The 18,260-nt window shown below is 37.2% G+C and overlaps 1 protein-coding gene across 1 annotated transcript in view; it reads right to left on the reverse strand.

Annotated features, from left to right (window-relative positions):
* The window catches only part of LOC150083376 (proprotein convertase subtilisin/kexin type 4-like), a 372,395-nt gene that overhangs the window by 202,016 nt on the left and 152,119 nt on the right, over positions 1 to 18,260 (reverse strand). Inside the window, exon 8 of the mRNA XM_090378003.1 lies at positions 15,723 to 15,935. Coding sequence (XP_090234129.1) covers positions 15,723 to 15,935 — 213 coding nt within the window. The remainder of the gene's footprint in view (positions 1 to 15,722; positions 15,936 to 18,260) is intronic.

Here is an 18,260-nt window from a genome sequence, read left to right on the forward strand (position 1 = left end):
TAAGGAATGAAGAATTCGAATTTGGGTAGTACAATGCATACAGAAAGGATAGACAGGATAGTAAGGGAGGAGATGTTATGCTGTCAGTTAAGAAACACAAAGTCCAAGGAAGCACAGCCAGTCAACATGGGTGGACAGTGCAATGTTGAGTCAGTTTATAGTGTGCCGTAAGCACTGGGAAAGCAAAATTGAGAGCAGGGGTGTGTTATAGGCCTAATGTCTCTGATGAGTACAATGAACAATTATACAGAGAAATAACATTAGCATTGCATTAGCATTAATAGAGGCATTTGATGCAAGAAAGCAAGCTTATGCAGCATCAGCCAAAAAAAAAAAAAAAACCGCTTCCACTTCACCCCTCTGTTCGTTCAAAATACCTGTCCAGCTGAGCCTTAAACTTATTTAGGCTATCAACTTCCACGACAAGAGATGGAAGTCTGTTCCACCAACCAACCACCCGCTGGCTAAAGGCAAATTTCTGCATGTCTATCCTACATCTGCCTTTTCTCAATTTGAATTTATGCCCATGCTCAAACCATTCAAGGCTTTATACACCTCTATCAGATCACCTCGCTGGTGCCTAGTCTCCAGACACCGTAATTTGAAAAACTTAAGCCTTTCTTCGTAAGAGCACCCCTTTGTTCCATTCACTAATCTTGTTGCCCTTCTATGTACTCGTTCCAGCAGCTCTACATCCTTCTTGAAATGAGACCTCCAGAACTGTATACAGTACTCTAGGTGTGGCCTGACCATTGCCTTATACAAGGGAATAATCACCTCCTTATCCCTGCTAGAAAAATTCCTATATATCATTGACAATACACCATGAGCTACTCTTGCAGCCCGTCTGCACTGCTCAGAGAACTTCATATCTGCCTGCACAACCACCCCCAGGTCCCTTTCATTCTCTACCACTGTCAGTGTAGTACCACAGAGTTGATACGTTGCTCTGGGGTTGCTGTTTCCCATGTGTAGTACTTTACATTTGTCAATGTTAAATTTCATTTGCCACCTCTCAGCCCATCTGCTCAACCTTTCCAGATCCTGTTGCAGCAGCATAGTGTCCTTGACAACTCTGCCTACCTTTGTATCGTCTGCAAACTTCGACATTAAGCTTGATATACCATCATCAATATCATTTATGAATACAGAAAACAATAATGGACCCAACACTGAGCCCTGAGGGACTCCACTAATAACATTAGTCCACGACGAGCAGTTTCCATTGATTACCACTCTCTGTCTTCTCCCCCTCAGCCACCCCTTTATCCACGGCAGCAATTTGCCTCCAATGTCACACTGCTCCAATTTGTGCAGCAGTCTTCCATGTGCAACAGTATCAAAAGCCTTTCTAAGATCCAAGTATATAATATCAAAGTTATTCCCTGCATCCAGTTCCTTTGTGACTGCATCATAGTATCCAATCAAATTGGTCAGGCAAGACTTCCCCTTAACAAAACCATGCTGTGTCCGAGCTATAACTGAAGTCTTGTCTAAATGATCCTGCAGTTCTTCTTTAACAAGTGCCTCCATTAATTTTCCTGGAACAGAAGTTAAACTTACAGGTCTATAATTACTTGTGTCAGCCTTTGATCCTCCTTTGTGAATTGGGGTCACATTTGCACATCTCCAGTCTGTGGGTACCTCCCCTGAGTCTAAGGAAGCTCTCATAATTATGACTAAGGGTTTGCTTACTTCCTCTGCTGCCTCCTTTAATATAACTGGATAGATCCCATCCACCCCGCGTGCCTTTCTTGTGTTTATCTTCAACAATTTCTCCTCCACTTTACACTAGAGTTGAATACACCTCTGGCTTTCCCCTCGCTAAATAACTCCTCATGTGTGAATGTCGATGCAAAATATTCAGTTTGTTAGCTACCTGAGCAGGACCATCACCAGTTGACCCATCGATATCAAGTGGACCAATCTGATTCGTCCCCTTCCTTCTAGAGTTTACATAAGTAAAGAACTCTTCGCTGCTTTTCTTTACATCCCTTGCCAAAGATTTCTCGTAATCTGCCTTCGCCTGCCTAACCTCCTTTGTAACTTGGTTACAGATCATCTTGTATCTATCATAGGCTTCTGTGTCATGCATTAATTTGTATGTATCCCATGCATGTTTCTTCTCTTCCATATGCCTCATCAGTTCATCTGACATCCATTTAGGCCTAAACCTTGAACAATATTTCTTAGTTGGTATGTAAAGCCTAGTAGCTTCCAAGATAAGTTCTTTGAATGCTTCCCATTTTGCATTTGCTGTTGGTAACATCATCAGTTGGTCCCACTGTATAGAATTTAAATACTGTCTCAGTCCATCGTAGTCGCCTTTACGAAAGCAATAACCCTTCCCTTTACCCCTAATGGTAGTTACCTCTTTGAGTAAATCCCACTTCAGCACACTGTGATCACTGCCACCTAGTGGTTCATTTATCTGCAGATTCTTAATGCATGAAGAATCACTGCTGATAATCAAATCAAGAGTATTCCTCCCTCTAGTTGCCTCCCGAAAATCCTGATGTAGAAAACAATCATCCAATAAATCCACAAAAGCCTTGCTAGTGTGTGAGTGACCAGCCCCCAAATTCCAGTCAATATCTGGGAAATTAAAATCTCCCATTATAAGACTCTCTGATTTACTGGCCCACTCTATTTCCCTGTACAGTTTCTTATTATACTCATCAGAGTCATTAGGCCTATAGCACACTCCTACTCTCAATTTTGATCTCCCAATGCTTATGTCACACCAAACTTACTCGTCACTGCACTGTCCAGCGATGTCCACTGGCTTCACTTCCTTGGATTTTATGTATTTCTTAACTAATACATAACCCCTCCTCCCTTTCTATCCAGTCTATCCTTTCTGTAGACGTTGTACTCCCCAAATTCCAGTTCTGCATTCCTTATATCTGTGTGACGCCACGTCTCTGATATCCCAACAATATCTGCCTTTGATGTTTTGAGCAATACCTCAAATTCATCAAATTTATTTATTAAACTCCTAGCATTGGTGTACACGCAAGTATACATGCACCTATTTCTATTCTTAGCTACCCTAACACAACCCATGTGTTTACTTGTACCGCAATGGCTCCCAGCAGTCTCTGAAATATCCTGCATCTTGTTTTTCAGGCTTCTGCTCATTCCAATAGAAGCAGTGCAAGAATCTCTTTCACCTCTGCCAGTGGCTACTGTTAATCTATTCGTCTTTGTCTCCCCCCCAAGCTAGCAGTTTTCCGACCCACCTAACACTGCCTCGATAGCATCAGAAAATATTCTTGCACCCTTTCTATTTAAATGTATCCCATCCCTGTAGAAGCAATCTCTCCTGTTAACAAGTACAGTCCAGGCTGAAAAAAATTCTACCCTTTGAGCCTTGCACAATCTTTCCAGGGCCGAATTGATCGACAAGGCTCTCATCATATACTCCCTCCTATCGTGTCTGGGCAGAATTGCAGACACTTTCAAATTCAACCCTATTTCACGGCTTTTTTTTCAACAGTGACCTGTACTTGTTAAGCAATTCTGCCGGTCTCCTACTCTTGATATCATTAGTGCCAATGTGTACAACTATATCACCTTTTGTGCCCTTAAAAGATGATATCTGCTGTACAACGTCATCAACCTTTGCCCCTGGCAGACATACCCTGGTCCTGTTCCACCTATCCTTTTTACAAAGCATGTTCCCTGTTTCCCTGACAACAGAGTCACCAACAACTACTAGTTCCTTTGGGACCAGCGCATTCTGCCTTGGGGGTTGCCGCTGTGTTGCGCGATGACCAAGTGCAAGCTCTGGCGTTGATGTGGGCAGCTGAGAGCTTGATGGGCCCCTCAATTTAGTTCCTTCGAGGGCATCCACCGTGTCCTTCAAGCTCTCATATAGGCCCATAAGAATGCTGAGTTTTTGCCTGATTTTGATACACTCCTTGCATCGCGCGCACACAAAGACATCCCCCATGGCAATGTCATGTCCCGTACCTGAATGCTCCACAAACATCATGTAAGCTGTGCATTTTAGAAGGCTGTGATTCAGAAGGCAACTGCCCCCCTCAGTTCTCCTCTGAGCCACAGCACTTCCATTAGCTTGAGCCTTTTGTTTTGCTGCTCTGGTCTGAGTCATGATTTCTTTTAATTTAAATAAAATTTCAATTTCAGTTTATAACCCTAACTTATCTCCCAACACAGTTGTAACGGGATATATATTTTTTAGTGTCAAGTATTAATTATCTCCGAGTTCCCTTTATATAACTTCCGTATCAGTTATGTATTAATTAATTATGTTACGTTTGTAATCTAAGTCGGTATATGTATTTAGTTAAAAGTACAATTTAAATGCCAACGAAGTGCAACAAGTTTAATAGATTTTACCGATCACTGAAATATTATAACCTATACTATACCAACGCTATCTAGGTTCGATATATAACGATCGTATGACAAAGACAAAGGCGGGATGTTACGAACAGTGAATCCTCGTTCAGCGGAGTTGCGACTTGTAACACGTGGATACCCTTACCAATACTTTTATGCAATTGCAAGGCCGAGTAAAGAATAAATACACCAAATTAATCAGAAAATCACAAAATAATGCTATACTACTAAATTTAAATCAAAAGTTTTAGAAAAACAATAATTTCAAATCAATAAATAAGAAAAATCCACAGCGGCTTTGAACACGTCTGGCCCCTACTAGCCTCGTCAGCAGACTCCTCATAAAGTGGGCACTAAATCAGAGTGCCTTATAATGGGGGATTTTAACTTCCCAGATATTAACTGGAACTTGTGGGTTGGTCACTCACACACTAACAAGGCTTTTGTAAGTTTATTGGATAATTGCATGTTCATGTTCATGAGGCAACTAGAAGGAGTAATACTCACGATCTGATTATCAGCAGTGGTTCTTCATGCATTAAGAATCTGCAGATAAAGGAACCACTAAGTGGCAGTGATCACAGTGTACTGGTGTGGGATTTACTTAAAAATGTAACTACCATCGGGGGTAAAGGGAAGGGGTTTTTGCTTTTGTAAAGGTGACTACAGTGGTCATAGGCAATTTTTAAATTCTATACAGTGGGATCAACTGATTATGTTACTAACAGCAAATTTTAAATGGTAAGCATTCAAGGAAGTAATCGAAGTAATCTTGGAAACTACTAGGCTTTTTGTCCCAACTAAGAAATACTGTTGAAGGTTTAGGCCTAAATAGATGGCAGATTAACTAATGAGGCTCGTGACACAGAAGAAAAATGCATGGAATGCATATAAATTATCAGGAGACACAGAAGGCTATGGTAGATATAAGCTAGTCTGTAATCAAGTCACAAAGGAAGTTAGGTAAGCAAAGGCAGATTATGAGAAATTTTTGGCAAGCGATGCAAAGAAAAACAGCAAAGACTTCTTTACTTATGTAAACTCTAGAAGGAAGGGGATGAATCAGATTAGTTGTCTTGATATTGATGGTTAAATTGTTGAATGAACCTACTGAGGTAGTTGACAGACAATGAGTATTTTCATCTACATTCACACATGAGTAAGTGTATAGGGAACAGGGCTTCCGCAAGTGGATAGGCTAGGTAAGCATTGCTTACAGGTAGCAGTTCAAGAGGGTGCCAAAATATTTTTGACACATACAAATCGGACCTCTGTTTAACAAACTTCTTTATAGAGAAATTTGATATTTAGCGATTTTGTAATTCCTCTGGGTAATTACATTTATAATAGTTTCAGTAGAACAAAGAACATTTCCATATAACGAATGGATTATGAGAGACATTACTGGGAATGCATTGTTTGCATCTATTGAGTCAATTAGTGCTGCTGCTAAGCACGCATTAAGAGCCAAAGGGATTACCATTCTGCAACTTAGTGTTACTCTTAAAACCTATCCAGCCGCTTGTCCCACATGCCCAGAAGATGCGCTGGTCATCTAATTGGTTTTATACTATCAGCGCAACTTCCATCATTTATCAGTATTCGACCCGACAGGCAAATAATTCATTTGAAATAAATACAGTACATGAAGTTGCAGGCACATTAATTTGCTTATCCGGATCTGTGTTTCATATTTATATTTTGCAGTTATAAAATCTTATTTTTCTTCAAGTTCTCTGCCCTCAGGTAGGTTCAGGGCTTCACTGATGCCATGCTTCTCTATCTTGTGCTATACTTTTAATTCCTGAATAATTTCCTCCTACCGTCCAATCCATCATTCGAATTCTCTTTCTCCTAACAGTTCTCTTCTCACACATTTACCCCTCAATCCCTTTCCCCAGCATGCTTTCTCTTCTCAATACATGTCCTATAAAGTTATTTTGTCCACTTCTTAATTATTTATAAACATTCTCTCTTCTACTTTCCACAAAATATCATTCTCACTCTGTCCACCCATTTCACCCTTTCCATTCTGTTCTACCATTTTCCTTCCTTTTGCAAAAAAGGAAGGAAAATCATTTTGCAATTTTTTCGTTAAAATTCTTTTAATTAATTTTCCTATTTTTAATTGTGTTAAATTGATTTTTAATCTAATGAAAGTTTTTCAATTTTTTCGTTTTAATTTCTGGGGAGTATCATACGGAAGGGTTCTATGTACTATATTGAGGTAAGCTTCTCTGATTATTTACAAAAAATGGGAGACTACTGTACAAGTTGGAGCAGTACAGCATTAAGGACAAGCTGGTACAATGGATAAAAGGATGGTTAAGTGGGAGAAGACAGAGAGTGGTAATGAATGGACACTGCTCTTCATGGACTAATGTTATTGGTGGAGTTCCCCAGGATTCAGTGTTGGGTCCACCGTTGTTTTCTGTATTTATAAATGATACTGAAGAACACATATCACGTTTAATATCCAAGTTTGGAGACGATACAAAGGTTGGTGGGGTTGTTAATGACAGTAAGGATGGTAAGCTAATGCAACAGGATCTAGAAAAGTTGAGCAGATGGGCTGAGAGGTGGCAACTGAAGTTTAACTTTGACAAATGCAAGGTACTGCATATGAGAAGCAATAACCCTAGAGTAAGGAATTACTGTGTTGGACTACACTGACAGTGGTAGAGAATGAAAAGGACCTGAGGAGCTCATGGTGTCTTGTCAATGATATACAGAAATTTTGCTAGCAGGGATAAGGAGGTGATTGTTCCCTTGTATAAGGCAGTGGTCAGGCCACACCTTGAGTACTGTGTACAGGTCTGGAGTCCTCATTTTAGGAAGGATGTAGAACTGCTGGAAAGAGTACAGAGAAGGGCAACGAGATTGGCGAGTGGAACAATGGGCTGCTATTACTAAGAAAGACTTAAGTTCTGCAATTTGCAGCATCTGGAGACTAGGCCCATGAGAGGTGATCTAATTGAAATGTATAAGGCCTTGAATGGTTTGAGCAAGCTCAATGCTGATGGGATTCTTCCTCTTGCTTAGATTACTCACCTGAGGGGACATAAATTCAAATTGAGGAAAGACAATTGTAAAATAGATGTGCAGAAATTTGCCTTTAGCCAGCGGGTGGGTGATATTTGGAATAAACTTCAATAAGTTCAAAGCAGCCCTAGACAAACATTTAGAGTGAATGGATGGGTGAAATGGGAAGGTTGTTGTTTTTTTTTTCTTGGCTGATGCTATATAAGCTTGCTTTCTTGCATCATATGCCTCTGCTAATGCTAATGCTAATATGAAAAGAAATGATTTTGAATAAGGAGTGGATTCGTTAATTGACTGGTTCTTGAATGAGACAGCCAGTATCAATGAAAAATACTATAGCAATACAAGATTTTAGAATCTAATATCCATTAAACTAAAAGTAAAAAATTTTCTCTAAATCTATTTTGTTCTTTTTAATTTTATTACTTTCTTCATTCTTATTAAAAAAAAATATATTAGGTCAGTAAAAATGAACTCATTTTAATATTTTAGAGTAAAGGATATTTTCATTCTGCTTGCTCACTACCTTGCAGTGGAGAGTTATGAATTACAGAAAACTATTTAGGCACATAACATTTAATTAGTATACAGGTTGTCCCAAAAGTGTGATTTTCAAACATTGTGATTTCATTACGACAAGTATATTTATTCTTTTTTTACATAAACATAAGTATTTGTAACATGATAGAGATGTTACTTTTTAATTAATATTAAATTTTTAATGTTTTCTTTTCAGACCCATAATTCATGATGAATGTTCAAGAGTGAATTTTGTTGTAACATCCCGCATACGAACCTACGGGGACATAAGTTCAAATTAAGAAAGGATAGATGTAGAATAGATGTACGGAAATTTGCCTTTAGCCAGCGGGTGGTTAATTGCTGGAACAAACTTCCATCTGTCGTTGTGGAAGTTGATAGGTTAAATAAATTTAAGGAGGAACTGGACAGGCAATTGGAGGGTATGGCGTGATTTTTTTTTTTTTTTTTTTGGCTGATGCTGCATAAGCTCCTACACTTGCTTTCTTGCATCAAGTGCCACTACTACTACTACTACTACTACTACTGCATCAAAGGAATGAAGTTTTGTGAAATTAGGGAAAGATTTTCAAGGATATTTCATAGTCCCGGTCCTACAGACAATGTGATTCGTGCAGTGGTGAATAAGTTTAAGAGAACTGGGTCTGTGCGTGATGAGGAGAGATGTCAACACTCAAGGACAGCACGTGAAAGCATTGAATCAATTCGAGAAATGTTCGAAGAGAACCCAAAATTAGAGATGGATCTAATTGAAAATTTGCTGGTTGTTAACACATTCCAGTAGTTTTTTTTTTTTATAATTATTGAATTTTAATATCTTATCGAAAGGATATTTAAGAAAAGGCACTGGAAATTTGTTATTTATGAATTCAGTACTATTAGGGAGGAAATTCTCATACACTGGGCAAGAATGATATTGAGATGAACTGTTTTTGGGATGTCAGTTTAGCCAGTGAGAAAAGCCAACGACCTAGAAGAAAAATATTATACTTATGTATAAATATTAAATTTATGCATCTTCTACAACTTTGTCTCTGAAGGAACAGCACTGTACCAACAATTCAATGAACACCCATGGGAAGCAGGCTTCTTGCATTGTTGTAACAATGCAAAAAGTACCTACACTGCTCAGAAATATTTTTTTCACAAAATTTGTTAATTTTTAGTTGGATGTTCAAATTGAAAATGAACATACAAAAATTGGCATTTATAACAAAAGACAAGCATTTAACTATCAGGTTAATCTTTTCCATTGGCTAATTAACATATCAAAAATGCTTAACTCTAACGAAATTCTTTCCAAACGTATGAGAAGTTCCTCCATATGTAACTACTGAATTCTGAATATCCATCAAAGGGCTATACAAAAACATGAATTTTTTGTATACCCTTCGATGGATATTCAAAGATGCTAATGAAGTTATTTCTTATGGGACATATTAATCAATTTTAATACAAAATATAATAAAGATTGCATGTCTGGATCTTCATTAATGTGCTGCTGCTGACATACTGGTGACAAATTGTGGGCACATGGCTATGACCAGAAACAAAGGCCCAGTCCTCTTAGTGGAAGATCTGTTTTCTCCAAGGCATTGATTAAATGTGAAGATCATGCTTATCGTAATACAATTTATGGCCTTTAAGGCTTCCTATTGAAAGAATTTAATTTACCAGTGCATATTGAGTTGTGTACAAAGGCATCTTTTTACCATATAGTAAACTGAAAGAAACAAGTTCACAAAGCAGCATCAATACCAACTTCTCATGAAAGATTTCATAATATGAGAAATTTAGCATTGTCTTATTCATATACCTTTTGTACCTCTCATACTGTAAAAATATTTTGTTTCTGGGTTTGTCCATTCTTTACTCAAGGTGCCTACCCATGTACTGGAGCAAGAACAACTGAAATGGTCCCATCTGGATGAGCCCTCTACTGAGAATAAGAAACTTGTGAGGATTTCCCAATGAGATGTTATAATAATGATGCCATTTTGCAAACTTATTTTCTGATGAGTTTACTGCATGTTAAATAATGACTTAGTGCACTAACCAATAAGCATTAGATCATGCTCATCATATTTTTTTAATTGATAGGACATTATGCATCATGAATTTTATCTTCATGGCCAAACAGTGAACCTGGAATATTACAACACAGTTCTACAGAAATTGCACAATTCAGCTTAAAAAAAAAAAAATGGCCAGGAAAGTAGACTTCAGGGAATCGGTGCTTGCATCATGACAATGCCTCCTTGGACACTCAGTGCTTTCCATCTGCTACATTCACCAGATTTAGTTCTCTGTGATTTTTCCCCCAGTCTTACTGCCCCCTTGAGTCACAGATTTGCAATAACTGAAGAAATTTTTCAGAACGTGACACAGGAATTATCCCCAATTCTAAAAGAAGCTTATCAAGAATTCTTCACTCTCTAGAAGTTGTAGAAGCATTGGAATCTGCGTATATAGTGTTAAGGAGCTACTCTGAAGCAGATCCAGCCAAATAGCAGGTAAGCTTCATCATTTCTCAAATATTAAGTCAGTCTCCAAACTTATCGATCACACCCTGTACACACATACAAAACAAGACAATCTTGTTTTTAATATTTGTACCAATCATAAGATTGTACTTTTGCATCTACCAAATTTCATACTGTATTGTTCTAATTCAATTGCTCTTTTTAGAGTTAATTATTGATAAAATTTCTTATTTCTCAATGAGTTCACTGTGAGGTGAAAATATAACTTTGTGTGTGACTGAAAAAAAACAAACAAACAAAAACCACAGATGCTGTGTACTAATGTACAATGTTATTATAAGAAGCAAATTATTATCACTGATATTAGTGATATTATATCTGTGTGATCCTCATCATATGACAAATTATTTTAGAATACATAACTGACATTATTTTAGAAATGTAATTTACTGATGAGGAGAAACTAATGCAAGAAGGGGATAATGAAAAATTTTGATGTTTCTGATGATTATGAAACAAGTGATTCCTCTTTCTCACAAGTCAAGTGAATATGAAACATATCTACTACAGTAGAAAAAATTCCAAATTGTACCAATGAACTTAAAATCAAGGTCATGAGTTTAGCATAGCACAATTGAAAGTGGATATTTACAAATCATGCAAAGGAGAAGATTGCATCATTTACAGAGACCAGACCAAATAAAAATCTGGGGGGGGGGGAGCAAAACACTATTATGTGAATATACAAATATATAAATATATGCACATAATAGTGTTTTACTGAGGCACAGGAAAACTTGGAGTACATTACTACTAGAACATATCGCAATGGTAGTGACTTTTCAGCCTTTAGTGCTGGAATTACAACACACAACATCATTTAGTAGTAGTAGTAGTAGTGGCACTTGATGCAAGAAAGCAAGTGTAGGAGCTTATGCAGCATCAGCCAAAAAAAAAAAAAAAAATATCATACCATACCCTCCAATTGCCTGTCCAGTTCCTCCTTAAATTTATTTAACCTATCAACTTCCACAACGACAGATGGAAGTTTGTTCCAGCAATTAACCACCCGCTGGCTAAAGGCAAATATCCGCACATCTATTCTACATCTATCCTTTCTTAATTTGAACTTATGTCCCCGTAGGTTCGTATTCTGAACAAGTGGGAGGATCCCATCAGAATTCAGCGTGCTCAACCCATTCAAGGCCTTATAGACCTCAATCAGATCACCGCGCAGGTGCCTAGTCTCCAGCCACTGCAATTTGCAGAACTTAAGCCTCTCTTGGTAAGAGGATCCCTTCATTCCCCTCACCAATCGTGTTGCTCTTCTCTGTACACGCTCAAGCAAATCTACATCCTTCCTAAAATGAGGCCTCCAGACCTGTACGCAGTACTCAAGGCGTGGCCTGACCATTGCCTTATACAGAGGGACAATCACCTCCTTTTCCCTGCTAGCAAAATTCCTATATATCATTGACAAAACCCCATGACCTGCCCTAGCAGCCTGTCTACATTGCTCAGAAAACTTCATATCTGACTGCACAATTACTCCCAGGTCTTTTTCATTTTCTACCACCTTAAGTGTAGTACCACACAGTTGGTACGTTTCTCTGGGGTTACTTCTACCCATATGCAGTACTTTGCATTTATCAAGGTTAAACTTCAGTTGCCACTTCTTAGCCCATCTGCCCAAATTATCTAGATCCTGTTGCAGTAGCACACTGCCATTACTGTCATTAACAACCCTGCCAACCTTCGTGTCATCTGCAAACTTCGACATTAAGTCTGATATACCTTCATCAATATCATTGATAAATATACAAAACAACAGTGGACCCAACACCGAACCCTGTGGGACTCCACTAATAACATTAGTCCACGAAGAGCAGCACCCATTGATTACCACCCTCTGTCTTCTCCCACTTAACCATCCTTTTATCCATTGTAGCAACTTACCCTTAATACCATTCTGCTCCAATTTGTACAGTAGTCTTCCATGCGCAACAGTGTCAAAAGCTTTCCTGAAATCCAAGTATATGATATCAAAATTATTTTTTGCATCCAGTTCCTTTGTGACCACATCATAATAACCAATCAAATTTGTCAGACAAGACTTTCCCTTAACAAACCCATGCTGTGTCTGAATTATTGCTGCAGTCTTGTCTAGATGATCCTGCACTGCATCTTTAACCAGTGACTCCATTATTTTACCCGGAACAGAAGTTAAACTAACTGGTCTGTAATTATTCGTGTCACCCTTCGAACCTCCTTTGTGAATTGGGGATACATTTGCACATCTCCAGTCCGTGGGAACCTCCCCTGAATCCAAGGATGCTCTCATAATTATGGCTAAGGGTTTGCTTAGTTGCTTTGCCGCCTCCTTTAATATAACTGGATAGATCCCATCCGCCCCAGGTGCCTTTCTTATGTTTAACTTCAACAATTTCTCCTCCACTTTGCTCTCAGTTATTACAAAATCATTAAGCACACTGCTACAATTTGATAACCTTCTTCCATTTTCAAACTGTAATGATTCCTCACGTGTGAATGTAGATGCAAAATACTCATTCAGTTTGTTTGCTATCTGAGCAGGATCATCAACAGTCGAACCATCGATGTCAAGTGGACCAATCATATTTAGGCAGAAAATGTTCAAGTGAAAGTACAGAATACAACAAAACAATATCACATCACAAAATATCCAAGTGTAAAAGACAGAACTACTACGGAAGAAACTTTATAGATTTCAAATATCTTCAAGTGCCAGACAACAGAATATTGCATTGTACAAGTCTGAATATACCATTAATACAGATATTAACAAGATGTGAGTACTGGAAATGTAAGATGTGCACTTGCTTGCTCTCTCGCTCTCTCTCTCTCTCTTGAACACACACACACACACACACACACACACACACACACACACACACACACACACACACACACACACACACACACTCGCAAAGTGAGAAATCGGTAGACTAGATAATTGGTCAAATGAATAAAATGAGTTATGTGACTGAACATGTGCCGTGTATGAGTGATATTAAACTGCTCACTCACACATGGCACAATATTCAATAACAATTTCCAGTAAGTTTTTACCACACATTTTTATTTGCCTGCAAGAAGTTAACGGCTCTTTTAGACTGCAAGTAGCCCTTCAGATTAATCAATTAACAACAGAATTTAAAAAAATACTTGAGACTATTTATACAATCTCATAAACTTATGTTCAAGATAAACACTTTCTATTAATTCTAAATAGCTGACCAAGCCACATAAACCCAGCAACATATGATGCAAAATATAATATAGAACATAAAAATTTGACTTGTACTTTGAAATGTAATTCTAACAAAATGCATGGTCTCTATGCCAGCCAGCCATGTGATGTTTATTTATACTGCCAGGTAAAAAACTTCATAGTTACAATACAGAATTGTCTCTCTTTCTGTAAATGATAACTGTGATATATTAACTAGACAGAATGCTACATATAACTCAATAACACACCATCACTGTTAGCACTGATTTATAATAATATGGTGCAATACATCAGTTTTTATCAAAATTAACAATTATTAGACGTGTACTTTTAAATGTAAACCACACCTCATTTTCAGTGAAATCAGGACTATAATATATGACTACAAAATGGTTTCCTTTATTCAATGTTCCTGGTATCATGATTTTTTTTAAAATGTTTTTGCTGTTTTTATGATAAATATTATGGAAAAATCAATTATTCAACTACAGTAATACCCCGACTTACGCTACCCCGACTTACGCGAACTCGGAGTTACGCGGTTCTTGATTTTTTTGTTTGGCAACGCTGCCGCCCACTATCTTCAAGGTCGTTTTTCATATGTTATCGATATACGGTGCGACGGCGGAGAATGAGAGCGAAAGATGAACAAAATTCAACTTTGCTGCTTTTATGTTTTTTATATCAGTGAAGGGGAAACACATTTCACCATAATAACGTAAAAACCAACACAATTCCAGCTATCGGTATAATCACAAATGCAATTAGATCGATTTCACTACCAGTTTATAACAGATTTCACTAGCAGAAACGCAACTGGATTTTTATTGTTTTATGGTAGTAACCCCTAGAAATGTGAGGTGTTAATAGCGTATCTCTGCCTTTATGGTGTTGTTTATTCAGTTGCTACATGCGCGCAGCTTTGTTTATGCGTATCAAGCGTGCCTCCTCGTTTTGTAATTGTGCTTTATTCCCTAAAAATGAGTAAAATACTTAATTAAAAGGTGTGAAAAGGAAGCGTCCTGGTGAAGACACTGCAGATTCAGAGAGAAAAAGAAAAGCAATTATCGATAAACAGAGGCGGACTGGGTCAAAAATTCTTACCCAGGAAAATTTATAGTGGCCTCATACTATGGTTTATGGCCAAAATCACACTGGCCCACCGGGGTTTCCCCGGTAAGGCTTATGGCCAGTCCGCCTCTGTCGATAGAGAAAAAATATGAAATTGTGAAACGCTTTGAGCGAAATGAAAGCATGTGATATTGCACGTGCTACAGGCCTAAATGAAGCAACGGCGAAAAGCACATGGAACGAAGAACGCGTTATAGCTACAAAGCAAGGAATAAAAAAAAATTATTAGCTTGCTACGAAGAAATTCTGCGTGAAAAAAAGAACGCGCTGTGTTGTCAGACGAATTTGTTAGATTTTATGAAGCCATCGACATCGAAATAACTTTTTAATGTAAGTCATTTGTTTTTTTAATACATATTTTGTATTAATATGTATAAAGAACTGCAATTTTATTAATATTTTTCTTCTAAACTAGTGTTTTTGTTAGTCCTTGGTCCCAATTAAGCAAAATTTATATGTATTTATATGCAAAGTTGTACCCCGACTTACGCGAATTCGACTTACGCGATTTTCGTCGGACCCACCTATCGCGTAACTTCGGGGTATTACTGTACAACAGAATCTATTGCAAGATCTGAGAAAATAATAATATCATTTTATTTGAGTCTTACCTTCTGTAATGATAACAATAACTGATGTTAATCTCAATTGACATTACCATGCATAAGTTTGTTATGTTATTTTGGTTTTTAGGAACATTAGCAACTAAGGCCATATTGCTCCGGGGATATGCGGTGGTCATTCCCTGACCTTTCCGCATCTTCCGTATTTGGTGGTCATGGGCTCGAACTCCGGTCTAATCAAGAAGCGTGTGCTACGCACTGCTGCTCATGGCCTCCATGCATAAGTGATTTATATCAGTTTTACACAAATTAAAAACAACTTACTATTTGTCTTTCTCCAACTGATCCACTGCTATAAGTAGTTGCAAGAGTAGAAGAACAAGCTTCACTATACCACGGTACTAAACCATTCTCTGTAGCACTACTGATAGATAAAGTCCAAATAGCATTTGTATAGCCATCACAGTTGCAGTTATCCTTCACACGACCACCATTACCTGAAGCCCACACAAATATAGAGCCTAACTTGTTACGCCCCTACAGAAAAGTAATATATATTTTTCATAATGTGTATTACTTTTTATATATATATATATATATTTTATGATTAATAATAATAATAAGTTGTAGTGAAAAATCGCAATGGCTAAAAATGAAAGAAAAAATAATAATATACTGTGCTGGATTATGGATCCAGAACACTGCTAGTGATAGTAGAAATACTACCCCCGGGGCTCACATCTGGTGAGAATGGGCATTACGCATACTATTACTAATAATTAATAAATAATTAATAAATAATTAATTATTATTATTGGGTATTATAAATATTATTATTAATAATAATAATACCTAGCAACCATAATAAAATATAGATAAACAGATTTGATAAATGTATAAGTGTATTTTTTAATTTTTTCCATTGTAACTACACCTGACAGGTGTAGTTACAAAGGAAAAAATGTGCCTGAAAAATAAAAGCAGATTACATAAAATAAAAAAAAATATATATATATATAAATGGTACTTAATACTATAGATTCTAAGACTAAGCAAGCTTATGCAGCATCAGCCAAAAAAAAAAAAAAAAAAAAACACACTCCCATTTCACCCCTCCGTTCGTTCTAAATTCCTGTCCAGCTCAGCCTTAAACTTATTTAGGCTATCAACTTCCACAACAAAGGATGGAAGTCTGTTCCGCCAACCAACTACCCGCTGGCTAAAGGCAAACTTCCGCACATCTATCCTACATCTGTCTTTCCTCAATTTGAAATTATGCCCTCTCTGCAATTCTGCCGAGATAAGCTTGTGTTCATGCATCATATGCCAACTAATGCTAAAGATATTCTGATCCTTCATCAGGAAGTAGGTGGTCTCTTTAACTAAATGAAAAAAACAGAAAAATACTTTTGATGATGCCATTTATTTGAAAGTTTTTAATTAATTTATTTATTAATTTAAATAAACTACTTAATAAATAAATAAAAAGACGAATCATATGGAGAGGTTACAGATAAGATTGCAAGGTTGCAGAGCTACTTCAGTTCAAGGTTGATGCCAAAGACATGGAGGAGTTAACAGAGGAAGAAGAGAAGGAGTTACCTAACAAAGAACTTATTGAGTTGCAGGCAGCAATAGTGAAAGAAGAAAATGCTGACGAAGCTCAAGATGAACCAAATGAGGAGCTGAGATGCTTCATTACCAAGAGATGGCAATGGCATTTTGTGAAATTGCATCAGCAATGGTGAGGTTTGAGAACATGGATCCTGACAGCAAACGACTGTTAAAAGTTAACTGAGGGGTGAATGATATGCTTGCTTGCTACAAAGAAATCTACGATTAAATAAAAAAGGCACCATCTAGTCATCCATTAATATGTTCTTTCATAAGGTTGAGTGGCCGACCCCTTTTAAATCTCCACAGCCCTCAAACCTCCGCAGCAGCGTACTTATCAGTTGAAGACGTCGATTCTGTCAACGATGCTCAAGAGGTAAAACATACTGACGTTATGCCAGCCTCCTCTCTTTTTTTGTAATTTTATAATTTTGAAATTTTTTTTAAATTGCACGTTTTTGTAATTTTTCCTGCGCATGAGATAAAAAATTGAATAAATAATTCTATTTACATGTTCGTCGAACATTTCTTTTTTGATTCAATCAATTCAGTGAGCACAGTTGCTAGTGCTGCACAAGCATGGGGAAAATTCCAACTTACCTAGCGTTCTGCAGAACACAACCCTTATGTAAGTTAGGAAGTTGTTGTATGCAGAGATTTTTCACTAAATATTTTGATTGTATGATAATGGATTCCATCAGGATCCACAAGACTCTTTCTTGACAGAATTGATGATGTTGCTTGTACTTCTGCAAAAGCTTTTCCCAAGATGTCTGCAAGTTAATCACATTCAGTTACCTCCTGTCCATTGAAATTTATTACTGGAGTTGGTATTGGAAGAAATATGCTACTGAACTGTCTTTCATATTATAGGACTATAATATGAAAGACCAGTTCTGGACAAGAAACAAGTTTTCTATTCTTATCCTTTTCCAAATAAAGTGGGTTTATTAATCCTTCCACAACAGAGCCACAGGCTCTGTGAATTGATTATTTGTATAATTTTGAAATTTTGTAAAAATTAAACTTTTCACATAAATTCTTTAAAATATTAATTTGTTCTTATCTTAACTATATTGCCTAATACTAGCATAAAAATTTAAATAAAACCTCTTGTTGCATTAGCATTAATTAAGGCATATAGAAAGCATTATAAAACATTAAGGCATATAGAAGCTTATACAGCATCAGCCAAAAAAAAAACCCCTTCCCCTTTCACCCATCCGGTCACTCTAAATGTTTGTCTAG

Source organism: Mastigoproctus giganteus, chromosome 7, assembly GCF_048544385.1.
Source record: "Mastigoproctus giganteus isolate SK-2022 chromosome 7, ASM4854438v1, whole genome shotgun sequence".
Lineage (NCBI taxonomy): Eukaryota > Metazoa > Arthropoda > Arachnida > Uropygi > Thelyphonidae > Mastigoproctus > Mastigoproctus giganteus.